At 47.5% G+C, this 16,615-nt stretch overlaps 1 protein-coding gene across 1 annotated transcript in view; it reads right to left on the reverse strand.

The window, feature by feature from the left end:
* APPL1 (adaptor protein, phosphotyrosine interacting with PH domain and leucine zipper 1) overlaps positions 1-11,762 on the reverse strand; it is a 50,478-nt gene extending 38,716 nt beyond the window's left edge. The window contains exons 1-4 of the mRNA XM_040406652.1: positions 11,629-11,762; positions 7,547-7,645; positions 2,459-2,518; positions 687-758 (exon numbers count right to left, since the gene is read on the reverse strand). Of these exons, the coding sequence (XP_040262586.1) occupies positions 687-758; positions 2,459-2,518; positions 7,547-7,645; positions 11,629-11,682 (285 nt within the window). The 5' untranslated portion in view covers positions 11,683-11,762. The remainder of the gene's footprint in view (positions 1-686; positions 759-2,458; positions 2,519-7,546; positions 7,646-11,628) is intronic.
* Between the last annotated feature and the right edge of the window lie 4,853 nt (positions 11,763-16,615).

Here is a 16,615-nt window from a genome sequence, read left to right on the forward strand (position 1 = left end):
GTAGAACATCATTATTTCTCAGCAATGCGGACACATATAAACATGGGACCAACACAGATGCCTTCAGCTGCCAAGCGCACATGTAACAGGTCAGCAGTGTCATAGGTACAAATCTGCTGACAGGTGCCCTTTAAGATCTGACAGATGTGATTGTCATCCTTGGGACCTGCACCTATAGTAAGAACAGGGAGTCTCACAACCCCCATTCTGGGCCTTCACATCTCTGCAGAGAATGAATAGACAGGAGGTGGTGCATACGGGCGACACGCACACATACATGGCCACCTCTCTGCCCTTTTTTTGTCTGCATACAGTGTCTAGTGGCAACCTCATCAGGAGGTGTGGGGTTCAGTGGACCCCTTTTCTGGACAGAGGTGGGACCCACATCTATCAGAATTGTACAGCATATCCTGTAAATGAGCCTTTACAGTCTCAGAGTGGAATACCCCTTTAAAGAGCTTGTTCGCTTTGGAAAATCCTATACAGATATTCTATAATCTATTGGGGAAACATGTAACAGCCCTGTAGCCCCACCTCAGGAGAAATGAAGCATTACACTTGAAACCAGTGTCTGGTCTGTGTAATGCATGGAACGCTATATAATCCTCATTTATACTGCAACTACTTGCGCCCTAAAAATGTGAGGAGTATATCATCTCTAATGAGTATGTGACAAAGACACTTACTTCATCGATCACTTTCGAAAACTGCTGTAAGGTTGAAGTCATCACCTCATCATCGCCCCCTAAAGGAAATCGCTGCAAAAAAACCATAAGCATAAACATATGTCAAAAGTATACTACATACAGTAAGTCACATGTAGGTCGTGCATGGTTTGGTATGTTAGTTTCACTCCAGATTTACCACAGCAACAGTTTTAGGTTAGTTTTTTTTAACAAAAAGTTGCAAAGAAAGTCACAAAATCACATCAATGAGGGTGGTGTAGGGAAACTGGAGTTGCATTTCCAGATACAAATGTTAGGTTTAAAGATGTGCCGAATTTATCAAGCAACATGCAGCTTTTGATAAATTGACTTCAAAAAGTCCCATCATAATAGATCCCCCCACCAAGTCTTTTATGGAGCAAAAGAGATCATACAAGAATTTTTATTTATCCTAAAAAATAAATACGTGAAATTTCCTCCTTGTACAAAATGCATTGGAATAAAAGAAAAAACAGTCAGAAGTTATGGAGCCACAGCCTGCGCTCCGCACTTTGCACTGACCATATAACACATACCAAGCAATTAAACTGGTTTATCATCAGCAACAGTATCACCCATAACATAGGTTAAAAGGGCAATCCAAATCTGATATGACTGCTCTTCAGCCTGCTCAGATCCATACTGGAGCAGTAAGGGATGGTGCAGTAATGCTGGCTGTATAGGAGACAATAATCAGCCTCACCATAGCTGATCGGCCATCCGTGGGATCGGTCTCACCAGCAACATGCCAGACTATACCAGCCAAGAAGTCCATTTTTTCTCTCAGCTTTTCCTACACGTTCAGCGATCACGTGGCCTAGGAGCAGTTCAGCCCCATAGAAGTGAATGGTCCTGAGCTGCGATACCAAGCACAGCCACTATACAACGTACGGCACTGTGCTTGGTAAGGTGTAAAAAGGACGCAGTGCTCAGAGGAGTTCCAATGCCGGACCCCACGATCAGATACTGATGACCTATCCAGACGATAGGTCAACAGTATTAAAGGGATTGTCTGAGTTATTTTTTTGTTCTTTGTATGTTTCTAACTAGGCAAATGTAACAGCTTTACCATGCTTTTCTGCATCTGTAGTTGCTCCTTTCTCAGATTTCACTGATGGTCACATGACCTGTGATGTCAGCCTCTCTCCCTGCCCTGATGATGTTTCGTGCACAAGCCTGAGAGAGCAGATATTAGTCTGTACACTAGACGTCACAGTGCTGGCCACGCCCTCCTGCACTGCCGTCTGCTCTCCCTGGATTCTTAACCCCTTCAGCTGCACAGACTCAGGGCTGAAGGCTTTACTGAGTATCTGCAGGCAGTGAGGAGACAAATGCTGGGCACAGGAGCTGAAAGATGAGTTCTGCAGAGCATTGCACAAGAACAGGTAGGGGAAAGATCCTGTGTGTATCAGTAGTGTCATTATACAGCTGGGACTTGTAGTCCTACACATACAACATGCTGCCGAGTCTCCCAGCAGGCAAACATGTCACTCAGGGCAGGACTTGTATTCACTCCCTTTGCAGATCAGGGGAAGGGGCAGAGATTGCTGTTACTGCAGGTAAACAGAGGACAGAAGAGAACCCTCAGAATGAGAATGAGATATTTTTTTGCCAAAAACCTGCTTAGCTTAGTTATATATCGCTGACCATCAGATTTACAGTGCTATATTTTTTTTCCATAACTCGGACAACCCCATTAACATCTCAGAAAGTCCTTTTAAGTCAAATATACTTTATTACCATTGTCCACATACCTGCTTCTCATACTCTTTCAAAAGTTTGGATGTCAGGTGAGTGGCTGCACTTAATTCATTCTGGTGACACAAAATAACATCAGTGAATTTACATGGAAATAAGTTACTAATAGGAACCTGTCACCAGGAAATTCACCGTTTAACCAGGCACAATGCCCAGCTGACAGTAATGATACCTTTTACTTAGCGATCCTCTATTCTGGAGAAAAATTATTAATCCATATCCAAATGAGCAGTTAAGTGCACTGAGGGCAGGCCCAAGCCACTTTGTGCACCCTTGCTCCTCCTGCTTTCTCTGCCAGCCCCTCCCTCTCCTTGCCTGACAGGGCCAGGCGAGATGGCTATGCAGGAACCTGGCCCTGTCCATCAGGAAGGAGAGGGAGGGGCTAGCAAAGGAAGCAGGAGGAGCAAAAATGCACAGAGTGGCTTGGGCCCGCCCTCAGTGCACTTACCTGCTCTTTTGGATATGGATTAAAAGTACTTTTTCTCTAGAATAAAGGCACGGATCGCTAAGTGGAAGGTATTATTATATTCAGCTGAGCTAGCCCTACAAGGCACTGTGCCTCGGGTAAATGTGAATTTCCAGGTGCAGATTCTTTTAAGAAAAAGAAACAGAGATGGATAAGGTTTTGATATGGAAAATCAAATAATAATAATAAACTTGATAATGGAATTATCTTTCCAATTGCAGTCAAATGCCCGGCAGAAATTGGAAAGATATCCCTCCAACACATTGTTTGGTACCCGACAAGATGGCAGTATGTGACAGATATAGGGTCAGACAGACAGCAGAGGGTTGACGTGCAAGAGCAGTATATGGGACCTTTATATCTCACACTAACAATCCAGAAGTAATTGTGAGCCATGGAATTCATTATCTCGGTCCTATACATGCGATCTAAGAGACAGTTTAAGGTGGGGCCCCTCATCCTACTGGGCCCTTGTGCAGCTGCAGTATAGTATGTCGGTCCTTATGCTGATGACCAGTGGCCGCAGTGAAAATTCACCAATAGTGACGTCACATCTAATCGCTGCATCATTTTAGAGAATTCCAAAGGAAAAAACGTGCATTAAAAAATATGTAGTTACAGAAAAATGAGTGTATTGCTTCTGTTTGTTGGGTGATCGCTGGCACATTTAGAGGGGGCCATTATTGGAAACAAACAAACATTCACCCTCCCAATAATTGGTTTGATCCTTGGATAGTGTAAAAGGAATTGAAATGTGCCACTGAGCACAAAAGAGGGCAAAACGCTCATGTGTCTGCGATGACATATTTTTCGTGGCCTGTTACATCACTGTTTTCTGTCTTTCTATTCGTATCTGATCATTGCCTTTGACTCAACAGCTGAAAAGGGGGCTTAACACTAAAGTGGGTGATATAATAACAGCTGAATTAGCGTCTTTATCTTGTAGAAAAGGAAGTGAAGTCTAGAAGTTAGGTCAATACATTAACCACACAACTGCTGTACAACGTGTTTCCTACCACTACTTCTCTATGACAAGTTTAGATTTGTGGTTCTATGTGATGGGTCATGTGCTTGACAATGCAGAAACCGATAAAGAAGGACAAAATAGGATTTTAAAGGGCATCTGTGTTGGTCCCATGTTCATATGTTCCCGCATTGCTGAGAAAAGCGATGTTTTAATATAAGCAAATGAGCCTCTAAAGCAACGCCCCCGTTGCTCCTAGTGGCTCATTTGCATATCATAAAACATGAGACCAACAGCTTTCAGCTGCCAAGTGCACATGTAACAGCAGTGTCATAGGTACAAATCTGCTGACAGATGCCCTTTAAGATCTCGAGCTCTATCAGTACATCTGCCATTCTGCCCCAATGGATTTTCTGACTAATGGGGAAAAAAAATGATGTGAAGATCTAGACAAGATGTGGGGGATTGGGTCAGCACAACCTGTATGTAGGTGCACATCACTATGGCGAAATACATATACAAACGGAAAATACAAATGTGATCGCACTCTGCATCCAGCATTCTGCCCTGCCTCCATGCTGGATGAGGCATTGGTGTACATTTCGGCCAAAGCGTAATAAGCCACTCACCACGTCAAGGTCGCCTCTATTGAGTGGTCCCTAACACTAGTTCCTACCTGTTTATGGGCCATGACAGCCACACAAAGTCCAGGGAATGCAGGTCAGCATGCAAGCCAAGCACACTCTGCTTTTAACCCCGTCCGGTGCCATTACAGCTTTCATCGGATCCAGGGATGCAAGTACCAACATGCACGCTGAGCCCACCGTATACTTCTCCTGGAGCCAAATTGCTACTTTTTGGCACCGGACGGGGTTAAAAGCAGAGTGTGCTTGGCTTGCATGCTGACCTGCATTCCCTGGACTTTGTGTGGCTGTCATGGCCCATAAACAGGTAAGAACTAGTGTTAGGGACCACTCAATAGAGGCGACCTTGACGTGGTGAGTGGCTTATTACGCTTTGGCCAAAATGTACACCAATGCCTCATCCAGCATGGAGGCAGGGCAGAATGCTGGATGCAGAGTGCGATCACATTTGTATTTTCCGTTTGAAGATCTAGACAAGGTAAGACCCAAGTAACTGCAAAAATGGAATGCTATAAAATTACTAACCATGAAAAGAAAAAAGGAAAAAAAAAAAAAAAAAAAGGGGAAAAAATCATTGTGTATGTTACCAGTCTGAAAGCTTTTTAATAAACTCTATGACCCTGAGTGAGGGTACAGAGAGTTTAGAGAGGACCGGTCACCTCTCCTGACATGCCCGTTTTAGTAAATACTTGCATTCCCCGCACAATAATAATTAAAAAGCATCTATTGTTATCACTGAAGTAGTGTCATTCCTCTATTTTCTCATCCGTCTCATTTGGGGGCCACAGGCTTGACCATGGGTATAACTGTTGCCGCTAGGAGGCGGACACTAAGCACAAAGGTGTGAGCTCCTCCATTCAGCTATACACTTCCTACAGGGACTAAGCTAAATCAGTTTTAGCTTAGTGTCTGTAGGAGGCAGACCTCCTTACGTTGCAGGTCTGCTGGTTTTTGTTCTTTTTTGTTTTTTTGTTCTTTTTCTAGCGGGGGTTTCAGGAAGTCCTTAAAACTGCCTGCGCTCCCACCCAGGAGACAGGAGACCAGGGGGTCCCCCAAGACCCCTGCTCCTTCCTGTTCTTCAGAAGCAAAGGAGGACCAGAGGTTCCTACAAAGCCTCTGTTTCACGCCAGCGTTCGGATCACCACAGCCGTCCACCACAGGTCCCCTCTTTCCTGGTGTAGCGTCTCTTCCCAAGGGGCCGCACACCGAAGGTGGTGATCCGGCTGGAGCCCTCCAGGAGGTCGCATCCTCGGGAGCAGTCACTCCATACTCTGGATTTGGTACGAGCCGTTCAAGTCTATCTGTCCCAGACGTCACCTTTCTGGCGGACGGATTCCCTGTTTGTGATTCCAGAGGGGCCAAGACGAGGGCTGGCAGCGTTGAAGGCTTCCATTTCCCGATGGATTCGTTTGGCCATTGTGAAAGCATACCGCGTTAATGGCCGGGCCCCACCCTTCCGGGTGACTGCTCATTCGGCTCGGGTAGTGGGGGCCTCTTGGGCGGTGCATCAGGGAGCTTCACCCTTCAGGTGTGCAAGGCGGCGCCCTGGTCGTCTTTGCACACTTTTTCCAAGTTTTACAGAGTGCACACCTTTTGCGTCTTCTGACGCGTCTCTGGGGCGTAGAGATTTGCAGACAGCGGTTCTCTGATTGACGGGAGGGTTGCTTGTTATGCCCACTCTTGGGGACTGTTCTGTAACGTCCCATGGTCAAGCCTGTGTCCCCCCAATGATACGGATGAGAAAACTAGATTTTTGTACTTACCATAAAATCTGTTTCTCTTCCGTTCATTGGGGGACACAGCTCCCACCCTTTTCTGGCCTGTGTGGTTCTGTTTTTTTTTTTTTGTGTTGCCTCTCCTATTACTTTTGCACTAACTGATTTAGCTTAGTCCCTGTAGTAAGGATATAGCTGAAGGGAAGGAGCTCACACCTTTGTGCTTAGTGTCCGCCTCCGAGCGGCAACAGCTATACCCATGGTCAATGCCTGTGTCCCCCAATGAACGGAAGAGAAACCGATTTTATGGTAAGTATAAAAATCTAGTTATGCCTGCTATAAGTTTATGAATAAAGGTACAACTGGGTGTTACCAGTTAGAGGGGTGTCCCTGGCACTGGCCATACTGGCTGGATGGTGTCAGATTGTACAGAGACACCCCCCCACCTGGTGACACCCAGTTAAACCTTTGTTTATAAATGTATAGCAGGAATAATAGAGGAATGGCATAGCAGAGTTATAAGAATAGATGCTCCATTGTTACCACATGGGGAATGCAAGTAGTTACTTATACAGACATGTCAGGAGAGGTGACAGATGCTCATTAAGGAGTTGACCCCGAATGACGACCCCTTCTCTAAATTGTTTTTGCCTGATCTGTTTGAAATGTTGGGAGATCAGACCCAACCAGAGGTGTCTGGCAGCAACATTCTCCTCATTCCCCAATGAAAACACATGCATGCTCAGCCGAATGAGCTTTTGATGGAGTATGGGCACCGCAAGCAGATTTTTTACTTTAGACAGGAGAGTTCCTTAAAAGGGGTATGCCAAGTTTTCAGGTTAGCCCCTATCCACAGGAAATAGGCGAGCGCTGTACTTCGCTATTTCCGGCAGTTCAGCCAGTTCAATGTGAGAAACTTGCTGCATGTGGCAGTGAGAGTTCCCCGTTCTGACTTCCGCTCCTCCGAATTATAATGCTGTGTGCCCGGAGAGTCCTGAAATCTAATGAATTATACTAACATAACGTTGGCAGTGTAATTCAGTAGATTCCAGGACTCTTAATGACACACAGCCTTATAAATCAAATTCATGCTGCGTGATCCTATCAGAGGAGCAGAGTTCCGAACGGGAACTCACACTGCCACACGCTGCGAGTTTCTCACAGTGAACTCACTCTTAGGCTAAACTTTATACCACCTAGCCGCACCCTTTTCGCGGACAAGTTGAAAAACTCAAATAAACTTGACGCACACCAGTTAGGTAAATCTTCCCTGAATGCAGTTTTGTGATCAGTACCTGAGCATCATAAATCCTGCGCATGGCGTGATAGAGCTGACTGCAATAACTGGAGATAGCAGCTGCATCTTCCTCAAACACTCCTAAGAGAGAGCGGGTCTGAAATAAGAACACACATACACCATGAGCTGTAATTATTCTGCACAGATGAGGTCATTCAGAGAACACCAGGACATCATAGTATTCATTCCCGGTCAGTGGTGAGGCTGGGTACACACTGTGTTTGGGGTGAACATTCAGTGCATGTGCTGGGAAAAACGGGAGTGCTGCGACTACTGGGGAAGAAGGAGACGGGAGGGGAGTGCTGCGACTACTGGGGAAGAAGGAGACGGGAGGGGAGTGCTGCGACTACTGGGGAAGAAGGAGACGGGAGGGGAGTGCTGCGACTACTGGGGAAGAAGGAGACGGGAGGGGAGTGCTGCGACTACTGGGGAAGAAGGAGACGGGAGGGGAGTGCTGCGACTACTGGGGAAGAAGGAGACGGGAGGGGAGTGCTGCGACTACTGGGGAAGAAGGAGACGGGAGGGGAGTGCTGCGACTACTGGGGAAGAAGGAGACGGGAGGGGAGTGCTGCGACTACTGGGGAAGAAGGAGACGGGAGGGGAGTGCTGCGACTACTGGGGAAGAAGGAGACGGGAGGGGAGTGCTGCGACTACTGGGGAAGAAGGAGACGGGAGGGGACTGCTGTTTGAAATGTTGGGAGAAGGAGACGGGAGGGGACTGCGGGGACTGCTGCGACTACTGGGGAAGAAGGAGACAGGGGGACTGCTGCGACTACTGGGGAAGAAGGAGACAGGGGGACTGCTGTGACTACTGGGGAAGAAGGAGACAGGGGGACTGCTGTGACTACTGAGGATGTGTTGGGGGTTGCTGTATCTACTAATGTCAGAGGTTAATCTTAATGTTTTTTAGGAGAGTAAACATACTTCACTACGGGTTCCCACACACATGAAGAGCCAAGCCCCTAAGATTCCCCGCCCAGCTTCTTCTCACCACCAACATTTTAGGTCAAACGCAGATGAGCGAGTTCAATGTGAGAAACTCGCTGCGTGTGCTAATGTGATTTCACGTTCTTACCTCCGCTCCTTTGACAGGATCGCACAGCGTTAGGCACCGTGTGCTGTCCGCATCAGTATGTCCGTTCCGTAGCCCCGCAAAAATAATAGAACATGTCCTATTCTTGTCCGTTTTAGGCATTGTTACAATGGATCCGCAAAAATAAAAAAACGGATGGCATACGGATGTCATCCGTTTTTTATTTGCGGACCGCAAAACACATACGGTCGTGTGCATGTAGCCTTATAATGCTGTTTGACCATGAGAGACCTGGACTCTATTGAATTACACTGACATAATGCTGTCAGTGTAAGGACTCAAGCGCATGGCTATAGGTGTTTTACGGTCCACAAATCGCTGATCCCGGGTGTGAGCTTGCTACAATTTTATTTATTTTTTTAAACTCCACTAGAAATGTCCGATCCTTGTCAGCAAAACGGAAATACGGATGCAGACAGCACACAGATGACATCCACATGTTGTTCACAACTTTTGCTGTTCACTGAAATGAATGGGTCTGCATCTGCAATAAAATGGGGATTGGACGCGGTCAGTGCATGAGCCCTTATTCACTAGATTCCAGGTCTTTCAGGCTCACACAGCATTATAAATCATGGTAATGCCATGCGATCCTGTCAGAGGATCAGAATGGGAAAAAAATCACACTGCCACACGCCAGTGGCGTTGCAAGGGGGGTGCGGGCCGCACCGGGTGACACCAGCAGGGCCGGCATTTACGAATCCCAGGCATAGTCATTTTGTATTGCCATCCTCAGGAGAGGGAGAGATGTGTCTGGGATTCGAACCCACGACCTTCTGTATCAGAGGCAAAGCACTTACCCACACAGCCATAAGAGCTGCATTGCCACTGACTGAAACAATATGAGACTTCTACTGTTATAGCTGGCTAAGTGTACATCTATACACATGACAGCTGCCCCAACACACCCAGCACTGCTATATCTCTATATATGATAGCTGCCCCAGCACACCCAGCTCTGAGGCACTTGATACTGGCACATGGGGGGGAAGGAGAGAGGCAATTAATACTGGCACATGGGGGGGAAGGGAGGAGAGAGGCACTTGATACTGGCACTTTTGGGGGGGGGGAGATGGCACTATGATACTGGGACATGGGGGGGAGGAGAGAGGCACTTGATACTGGTACTTTTTTTTGGGGGGGGGAGATGGCACTATGATACTGGGACATGGGGGGGAGGAGAGAGGCACTTGATACTGGCACTGGGGGGGGGGGTTTGGCACTTGATACTGGCACATGGGTGGGTGAGAGAGGCACTTGATACTGGCACTTTTTTTTGGGGGGGGGGGGGGGGAGATGGCACTATGATACTGGGACATGGGGGGGGGGGGAGAGAGGCACTTGATACTGGCACATGGGGGGGGCATCTATGGGGACACTTACTGGCACATTATTGGGGGGCATTATGGGGGACACTAGGCCGGCAGCCTATCAGAGGCCGGACACTGAGGGGCATCTACTGGGGCACTATATATGGGGCATTTTATACTAGTACATTATGGGGGGCACTAGCAGGAAGGGGGGGAGGGGCACTATGGGGGAATTTACTGGGGGCACTATATAGGGGTATTTTATACTGGGACATTATGGGGGCACTATGGGGACATTAGCTCAACTGGGGGCATTACAAGGGGGTATTTTTTGCACTGTCACATTAAAAGGAGAATTATTTCTACTGGGGGGGCATTATGGTGGGCTTTTTTACTCCCCATGGTATGACCCCCTAGTAGCAGCACCATCCTCTCCCTGCTCCGCTATCCCTCTGCCCCTTCTCCAAATCCTTATTATGAAATCTTTCTCATTAGGATAAAACACAACATCAGCTCCGCCGAGCCCCCGGCCAAAGTGTTAAAGTGGTGTCCGAGATCCCCAAGGGCCAAGCCAAGTAATTGTAAGTTTTCATATGAAATATGTTTGTTATACACATATAGCATACACTGTGCCACGCAATATACAGTATACCGCTACACTGTGTAGTCTGTTCTATAAGCACCATTGTTTTTTGGCAGTGGACAGAAAATAATCTGGAAGTGCCCCTCCCGAGACCAGGCTCTGACTGCTAAGGGGGGTCTGCTAAGGCTAACAGGTGCCCCCTATGGCAGTAGCACCACCATAGCCCCCATATATGGCTGACACCATTTTCTACCGCACCGGGTGACACCAGCCCTAGCAACGCCACTGCCACCTGCTGCCAGTTTCTCAAACTGAACCCGCTCGTCTGTGTTTGGCCGCAATCATTTCAATAGGAGATATCAGAAATCTCTGATCGTGGGATTCCAAATGATGGGACCTCCATAGATCACAAAAACAGTCTTTTCGCCCAAATTCTCTCAGGATACACCCGGCCGGCAGACGCTTAGTGTTCGCCTTCAGCGTGGGTGCTAGCACTGAGACCCACCACGATTATACATTTATAATATCCTATGGCTATGCCGTAAAGGTCAGTGCCGGAAAAACGGCATTCTCTGCGGCTGCCATATGTACCCGCTGACATCCCCCTTCCGTCGTCCCATGGGTGGCGCCGTTTGTATCATAAAGCAGTCTCCAGGAACGGATACGTTGCGATGAATCATAACTTCATTGTTGGGAAAAATTGCATGAATAACAATCCCATAACGTATGATGAAGATGAAGTATATGCGCTGTACCCAAGGGGCAGAACAAAAACGGATAACCTGCACAGAGGAAGCAGCAGTGAATAATGGCACTCCATTGGGGAATTGCTTTTCATGTAATTACCCGGTACATTACTTAGTATGGTGGACTCTCCCTGTAAATCATATCTTTAGTATCTGAGCTGTCAATCAGCATTGTGTATCTGCTCCAGGAGACCAGGTGGCCCCCAAATTACTGGGTGAGGGGTGAAGGCTCCACCTAATCCTCACGTATTGATAATGACAGAATCAGACACCATAAAATGACGTCATGTCCCATGAAAGCCAATGCATTCCCCTCCCCCCCAGTGCTGCAGGGAGCGGCCTCCTGACCTGAGGGCTATCCTCCAGCGTCTCCTCGATGGGAAGTTTGTCTGTACCGAGCATGGCGAGAGAGGAACCAGGAAAACAAGCCACCTGAACCGGAGCGACAGCCACAGCAGCTGATGTACATCCAGGAGCACGCACGGCGGATGTCCCGCCTCCGGGCGCGCTGATTGGTCGGCAGGAGCCGTCGCTCAAGGATTCTGTAAATTTATTGGTGCAGAGAGACGCCAGTCACTGCGTTGCCAAGGGGCGGGAACATAGGAAGTTGTCGTGATGACGGAAAGATGCCAGTGCCCAGAGAGTGGGAGGAGGGATGACAAGTGACACAATGTGACAGAATGTGCTACAATGTGTCACAGCCGGCGACAACAGCGACAGTCGTCATATCAAATATCTCCACAGGAGCCTGCCGTTCACACCCAGCTGTTATAGTCCCCTCTCCTCAGTGACCCCCCAGCACTTCTGCCATTGGTGTCAGACTCTGTTCACACCACATTTTAACAAGACCATTAAAATGGGCTCCCCACAGGCATCTGTCAGCAGATTTGTCCCTATGACACTGGCTGACCTGTTACATGAACACTTGGCAGCTGAAGGCATCTGTGTTGGTCCCATGTTCATATGTGTCCGCATTACTGAGAACAATTAAGTTTTAATATATGCAAATGAGCCTCTAGGAGCAACGGGGGCGTTGCCATTACACCTAGAGGCTCTGCTCTCTCTGCAACTGCCGCACCCTTTTCACTTTGATTGACAGGGCCAGGTATGATGAGGTTTTCATTGCCTGTCTTTGTCAACCGAAGTGCAGAGCCTCTAGGTGTAATGACAACGCCCCCGTAGCAGCACGTTATACTGGCCCAAAAGATCCAAATACCACAGTGCATCACAAAATACTTCCCAAAAATTGCCGCTATGTAGTGGTCAGCAGCTGCCATGTTCTGTCCACCTACTCCAGTTGCCTTAGGATGGTAATACAGTTGAATTCAGGAGTCAGGAGGGGGGAGTCAGATCATCACTTACCTGGCTGGTGGCCGTGAGGAGGGCTCAGGTGACCCGCTGGGCATTGTCCCACTGGGGAGTTTCCCTGTAGGGTTCATGGCCTGTCCACCCCTGGTGCCCCATCTGATTAAATCCTGCTGATCTTTACAGTTTGATTGCTCTTACCCCTGGCCATCAGCTGATACGGTGGGAAAGCAGCACCTAAAGGTGGATTTACACGGGACGATTCTGTACCCGATTGTTGGATAGGAAGCGTTCCTTCCTGACAGTCGGCTGCTCGCTCAGCGAAGGAGACACATTTACATGCAGTGATCTCCTTCACAGTATGAGAACAAGGAATCGCTATTGTGATCGCTTGTCCTGATACAGAATCATTGTTTCTGGGCAGCAGATCCCTGTTTAGACCATACAATCTGCTGCCCAGAAACGATGATCGGTGGTGCTGCAAGAACGACAGGATCACCTGATCAATGAGCGTTTCGCTCGTTCTTCGGGTGATCTTAGGGTGATCGGCAGCACATTTACACGGGCAAATTGTCAGTAAAGACCGTTCACAGGAATGGTCGTTCCCGATAATCTGGACGATTATTGGCTCGTGTAAATGCAGCTTTCCCAACCTTTTCCATGGACAAATAGGAACCCAAAAATTATCTGAATTTCTGTATCAATATTGTAAATGTAATAAGGCAAACCTATACCTCAGATCAAAAATAGGGACATTTAAGGAGCAAAGAAGGAGAGAGAGACTTGTGTCAAAAGTAAGGACTGTCCTTCCAAAAGAGGGACACTTGGTCTGCCTTAGGGTCTATTCACACCTGCACCTAAACAAAAAAGCTGAGTCTAAACAGGCCTTAAATAAATAATGATCTTTATTAATTACTGTATATACACTGCTCAAAAAAATAAAGGGAACACAAAAATAACACATCCTAGATGTGAGTTAATTAAATATTCTTCTGAAATACTTTGTTCTTTACATAGTTGAATGTGCTGACAACAAAATCACACAAAAATAAAAAATGGAAATCAAATTTTTCAACCCATGGAGGTCTGGATTTGGAGTCACACTCAAAATTAAAGTGGAAAAACACACTACAGGCTGATCCAACTTTGATGTAATGTCCTTAAAACAAGTCAAAATGAGGCTCAGTAGTGTGTGTGGCCTCCACGTGCCTGTATGACCTCCCTACAATGCCTGTGCATGCTCCTGATGAGGTGGCGGACGGTCTCCTGAGGGATCTCCTCCCAGACCTGGACTAAAGCATCTGCCAACTCCTGGACAGTCTGTGGTGCAACGTGACGTTGGTGGATAGAGCGAGACATGATGTCCCAGATGTGCTCAATTGGATTCAGGTCTGGGGAACGGACGGGCCAGTCCATAGCATTAATGCCTTCGTCTTGCAGGAACTGCTGACACACTCCAGCCACATGAGGTCTAGCATTGTCTTGTATTAGGAGGAACCCAGGGCCAACCGCACCAGCATATGGTCTCACAAGGGGTCTGAGGATCTCATCTCGGTACCTAATGGCAGTCAGGCTACCTCTGGCGAGCACATGGAGGGCTGTGCAGCCCTCCAAAGAAATGCCACCCCACACCATTACTGACCCAATGCCAAACCGGTCATGCTGGAGGATGTTGCATGCCAACGTTCTCCACGGCGTCTCAAGACTCTGTCACGTCTGTCACATGTGCTCAGTGTGAACCTACTTTCATCTGTGAAGAGCACAGGGTGCCAGTGGCGAATTTGCCAATCTTGGTGTTCTCTGGCAAATGCCAAATGTCCTGCACGGTGTTGGGCTATAAGCACAACCCCCACCTGTGGACGTCGGGCCCTCATATCACCCTCATGGAGTCTGTTTCTGACCGTTTGAGCAGACACATGCACATTTGTGGCCTGCTGGAGGTCATTTTGCAGGGCTCTGGCAGTGCTCCTCCTGTTCCTCCTTGCACAAAGGCAGAGGTAGCGGTCCTGCTGCTGGGTTGTTGCCCTCCTCCACGTCTCCTGCCTCCTCCACGTCTCCTGATGTACTGGCCTGTCTCCTGGTAGCGCCTCCATGCTCTGGACACTACGCTGACAGACACAGCAAACCTTCTTGCCACAGCTCGCATTGATGTGCCATCCTGGATAAGCTGCACTACCTGTGCCACTTGTGTGGGTTGTAGACTCCGTCTCATGCTACCACTAGAGTGAAAGCACCGCCAGCATTCAAAAGTGACCAAAACATCAGCCAGGAAGCATAGGAACTGAGAAGTGGTCTGTGGTCACCACCTGCAGAACCATTCTTTTATTGGGGGTGTCTTGCTAATTGCCTATAATTTCCACCTGTTGTCTATCCCATTTGCACAACAGCATGTGAAATTGATTGTCACTCAGTGTTGCTTCCTAAGTGGACAGTTTGATTTCACAGAAGTGTGATTGACTTGGAGTTACATTGTGTTGTTTAAGTGTTCACTTTATTTTTTTGAGCAGTGTATATATAAAACATTATCCAAATAGAAACAGAAATACATCAATGATTTGTGGTATACACCTGAGGGAAGTTCATATAAATACAATTGCCATAGAGAGGGGGATGGAATACAGGGGATGAAAAAAATCCCATGTCCACAAAAGAAAAAGATTTAAAAAAAACCAATATGTCGAAAATAAGTCACAGTACATGGAATAGTCCACAGAAAACACCCCTCATAAAAGATGTAACATTAATCAATCACATACCCATCAAAAAAGAAGTCACCTCAGAAGAACCGCACACCTCACGCGCGTTTCGGAAACACCTTCATCTGGGGGGCACGATTCACCTTGAGAGTGCACTCATTTAAATGCTCAGCCCACCAATCAAAAGTCAGTAATTCATTACATTAAGCGGATCTTCATGTGTATAATATAAGGGTGTACGATGAGGTCACATTAATACTGGGTGTCATCTCCCCATGCAGCGATACAGGCGGCCACTCTGGCATGGTAACGGTCCTACAGATGCTGGATGTCCTCCTGTGGTTTGTTATTTCAAGCTCTTTTAACTTAGACCTGTAGATCAGCCAAGGTGGTCATTGTCTGCTGCGCATGGGAGATCCTTCCACTCTTTCAGTCCCAGACATGGCCAATGGGCAATGGATCTGGCGATCAAGCTGGCCAAGGTAGCTGCTGGATACCCTGAAGAGTATGTTGTGTAGCGTGGGCAGTGTGTGGCAGGACATGGTCTTGTGGCACACCACATCTCCTAACTGAGTCAAAAAGGCAGTAGGACTGGTTCCATGATGGCCTGGACATGCCAAAGGCTGGTCAATGTTCCCTTCACAAATACCAACAGCCATGATAAGTAACTGTGCCTCACGCCATGACAGCTGGTGTTGATTCTGTGTGTGTCTGCGCTATGCATGATAGCAGTAAGATTTGTGAAGCCCTCCTGCAAACTCTGATGTGGTCATCATTAGTACCAAGGCAGAACCTATTTTTTGTCGTTGATGGCTTCTTTTTTTAAGTTTTTATTTCTTTTAGTAAGGATAACATAGTATGTTGTGTTCCTACTTTTTAAGGCTATGTTCACAAAATGAAAATCTACCATGTAAAAAAATTGTGGCAGAGTAGTAAGTAGGCTTAATGTCAATGGGGAATGCAGCTAAAATCAGCTTCAAAGAAGTAACATGCCACTTCTAAGGCTACTTTCACACTAGCGTTCGGGTGTCCGCTCGTGCGCACCGTTTGAAGGGGCTCACGAGCGGTCCCGAACGCATCCGTCTGGCCCCAATGCATTCTCAGTGGAGGCGGATCCACTGAGAATGCATCCGCCTGCCAGCGTTCAGCCTCCGCTCCGCTCAGTGAGCGGACACCTGAACGCTGCTTGCAGCGTTCGGTTGTCCGCCTGGCCGTGTGGAGGCGAGCGGATCCGTCCAGACTTATAATGGAAGTCAATGGGGACGGATTCGCTTGAAGATGACACCATATGGCTCAATCTTCAAGCGGATCCGTCCCCCATTGACTTTCAATGT

This window comes from Bufo bufo, chromosome 9 (assembly GCF_905171765.1).
Source record: "Bufo bufo chromosome 9, aBufBuf1.1, whole genome shotgun sequence".
Taxonomy (NCBI): Eukaryota; Metazoa; Chordata; class Amphibia; order Anura; family Bufonidae; genus Bufo; species Bufo bufo.